This window comes from Myotis brandtii, unplaced genomic scaffold, assembly GCF_000412655.1.
Source record: "Myotis brandtii unplaced genomic scaffold, ASM41265v1 scaffold906, whole genome shotgun sequence".
Taxonomy (NCBI): domain Eukaryota; kingdom Metazoa; phylum Chordata; class Mammalia; order Chiroptera; family Vespertilionidae; genus Myotis; species Myotis brandtii.
In genome coordinates this window covers 90,058-92,747 of record NW_005371728.1, presented here as the reverse complement: position 1 = coordinate 92,747, position 2,690 = coordinate 90,058, and the positions used below count along the sequence as shown (strand labels likewise).

Genomic DNA, 2,690 nt, shown 5'->3' with positions numbered 1-2,690 from the left:
ATTTTTTCATCTGTTTCTTCTTGCTTCTTGCATAAATTGTTGATTTTTTCCTCCATCCGGTTTATGCACTGTAGGACCCTTATTTTGAATTCTTTTTCTGTCATGTTGCATGCCTCTTTTCGTTTTGCTGCTTTTCTGGCGAGCCCTCCTTTTCTTTCCTTTGGCGGTTTCTCTGTCTACCCATGTTTGATCTCACCGACATATCTAGATGTTGAGTTGTTCAGTCGCTTCTCCCTGGGTGGCAGTGGTTCCTTGGGCTGTGGTTGCTCTCTGGGTGGTTGCGATAGCAGCTGCTCCTCAGTTGGCAGCAGCTCCTCTGGTGGGTGCTGTTCACAGCTGTGGTGGCTCTTCTGGCTGGTGGGGGGAGACTTCACGTACAGCTGCTGTTCCTCAGACAGAGGGTGTGCTGATCAGGAGGCTGCTGTTGCTTGGATCTTTCTGTGAGAAGCAGGACTCCACGTAGTCGCTCTGTCCCAGATCTGGTGTCTCCGGGTTAGCAGCCGATCTCTGGATGCTAACAGTATTGGGTGTACAGTATACGTTTCCAAGAAACAGCCACTCAAGATGGCATGGTCTCCGCAGCTGAGCCGGCGATCCGGGAGAGATTTCAGCTGCAGTCTCCAACTTTCAATCCACTTTCTCAAGGATTCCTCCGCCGTTCCCAGCTGCAAACTGTCTCTCAGCTGAATATCCTCTGCTTATTCGGGCTGTGTGTTACCTGCTTCAGCTGCTCACCCTAACAGCTCCGGGACCAGGCACGGGACACGTCCATCTATACCTCCGCCATTTTTTCTCCTCCTCTGCAAAATCTTCTGTCATGTTAAGTCTCTCTAATTTGATTTTCCAAATGCCATATGTTTCCATTTCTTTTTATGCATCTCACGCCATTGTTTTTGCTAACAACATTGGCTTTTTCTGTTTTTCATTAACAATCTATAGTTTCACTGAGTTGGTGAAATGAAGAGCATTTGATTGACTTTTAACTGCCTTATCTTTTTGGGGGAATGTAATTACTTCCATGTTTGGGTGATCATGTGATGTAAGAGATGGGAAAAGAACTATTTAACATGCTGAGTAACCTTTGCCCATTTCCTTTTTAAAAAATTATTTATATTGGTATCTATACATATAAAAGGCTAAGCAACCGGCTTACCTGCTGACTGGCAGTAGGTATGATGCACACTGACCACCAGGCGAAAGATGCTCAATGCAGAAGCTGCTGAGCTGCGGTGACTTGACAGTGGAGGTTCTCAGGTTATGCACCACAGAACCATAGAGGAGGAAGCCCTATTCCTTGCAAGACCATGTGACTCCATTTTTTGGCATGGGTTATGTTCTTGCTGGGGCACTGTCGGCCCAGAGTCTGGTTTACTGCCAAGCTGCTGTGACTGCCGTCACCCTTCCAGCCACGGCGCTGCCCCAGTTGTGGCCGGCCAGTGAAGGACCATGGGAGGTTGGCTCTAGGGTGTGTCCGGCCCAACCAACTCACCCAGTCCCACCCCGCTGGCCACCTTCTAAGAAATTTCCGGGAGATTAGCTTCTTTGGTTTATCTCTTCTCAATCTGCAAATATATATATCCTATCTAATAAAAGACAAAAAGGGTAATTAACCATACCTCCACTATGCTTCCCATTGGCTAATTAGGGCAATATGCAAATTACTGCCAAGAAAGATGGCGGTTAACTGCCAACAAAGATGGCTTTTAATTTGCATACATAGGCACAATGCTGGGAGGTGAAAGGGGAAGGATGGAAGAATGGTGATCGGAAACCCAGGTGGCAGGCAAGAGCCAGGTGGCAAGGCAAAGGCGGCCCTGGGGCCGCCTTTGCCCTGCCCCCGGCCCTGGATCAGAGAACCGGGCCACCTTTGCCCGCCCCCCAGCCGGTGATTGCCATCGGAGATCACCAGCGGCACCCCAGGGCGGGTGCAGCCGTTGTGCCTGCAGCCCAGTCATAGCCCTCGCAATTGGAGATCATGGGGCTGCAGGCACAGCGGCGTCACCCTTTGGGCCGGGTTCAGCTGCCCTGCCTGCTGCCCCATCATCACCATCTCATCGGAGATCACGGGGCTGCAGGCATGGCGGCATCACCCTGGGGGCCCGGTGCAGCCGCCGTGCCTGTGGCCCAGTCATCACCATCTCATCGGAGATCAACAGTGGCGGCACCCCGGGGGCCGGGTGCAGCCACCCATCGCCATCTCATCGGAGATCACGGGGCTGCAGGCACGGCGACGTCACCCTGAGGGCTGGGTTCAGCCACCGTGCCTGCTGCCCGTCATCGCCATCGCGATCGGTGCACCCCGGCACACCAGCACCTGACATGCAAAGGTCAGGGATGAAATGACTTTTCCCAACCACATCTGCAAATATCCTGGGGAAGGCATCACTGAAGAGTTCACAACAACTCTCTTACTTGGCAAGGAAGAAAACAGTTGGCAAGGGAAACAATCCCTTACATCAAAGTTAAGGTCCCTCTGAGTAAAAAAGAATATTTCCAATGTAAAGGAGGGAGCAGGCAAAAATAATAGGTTCTCATGATTTCCACTGAAATTTGAGCATATGACAGAGTCAAAAAGAACATACAAATTAAAACAGACAGTGGACATTCAAATGACCTGAATCAACTGTCACTGTTTGTCCCAATAGCAGCAATGCTTATGTGATAATATAGTTTAACAGACATACAAAACA

General features: G+C 50.1%; 1 protein-coding gene across 1 annotated transcript in view; it reads left to right on the top strand.

Annotated features, from left to right (window-relative positions):
- Positions 1 to 1,975: 1,975 nt before the first annotated feature.
- The window catches only part of LOC102245908, a gene marked incomplete at its 3' end in the record, with an annotated part of 36,262 nt that continues 35,547 nt past the window's right edge, over positions 1,976 to 2,690 (top strand). The window contains exon 1 of the mRNA XM_014532744.1: positions 1,976 to 2,222. Coding sequence (XP_014388230.1) covers positions 1,976 to 2,222 — 247 coding nt within the window. The remainder of the gene's footprint in view (positions 2,223 to 2,690) is intronic.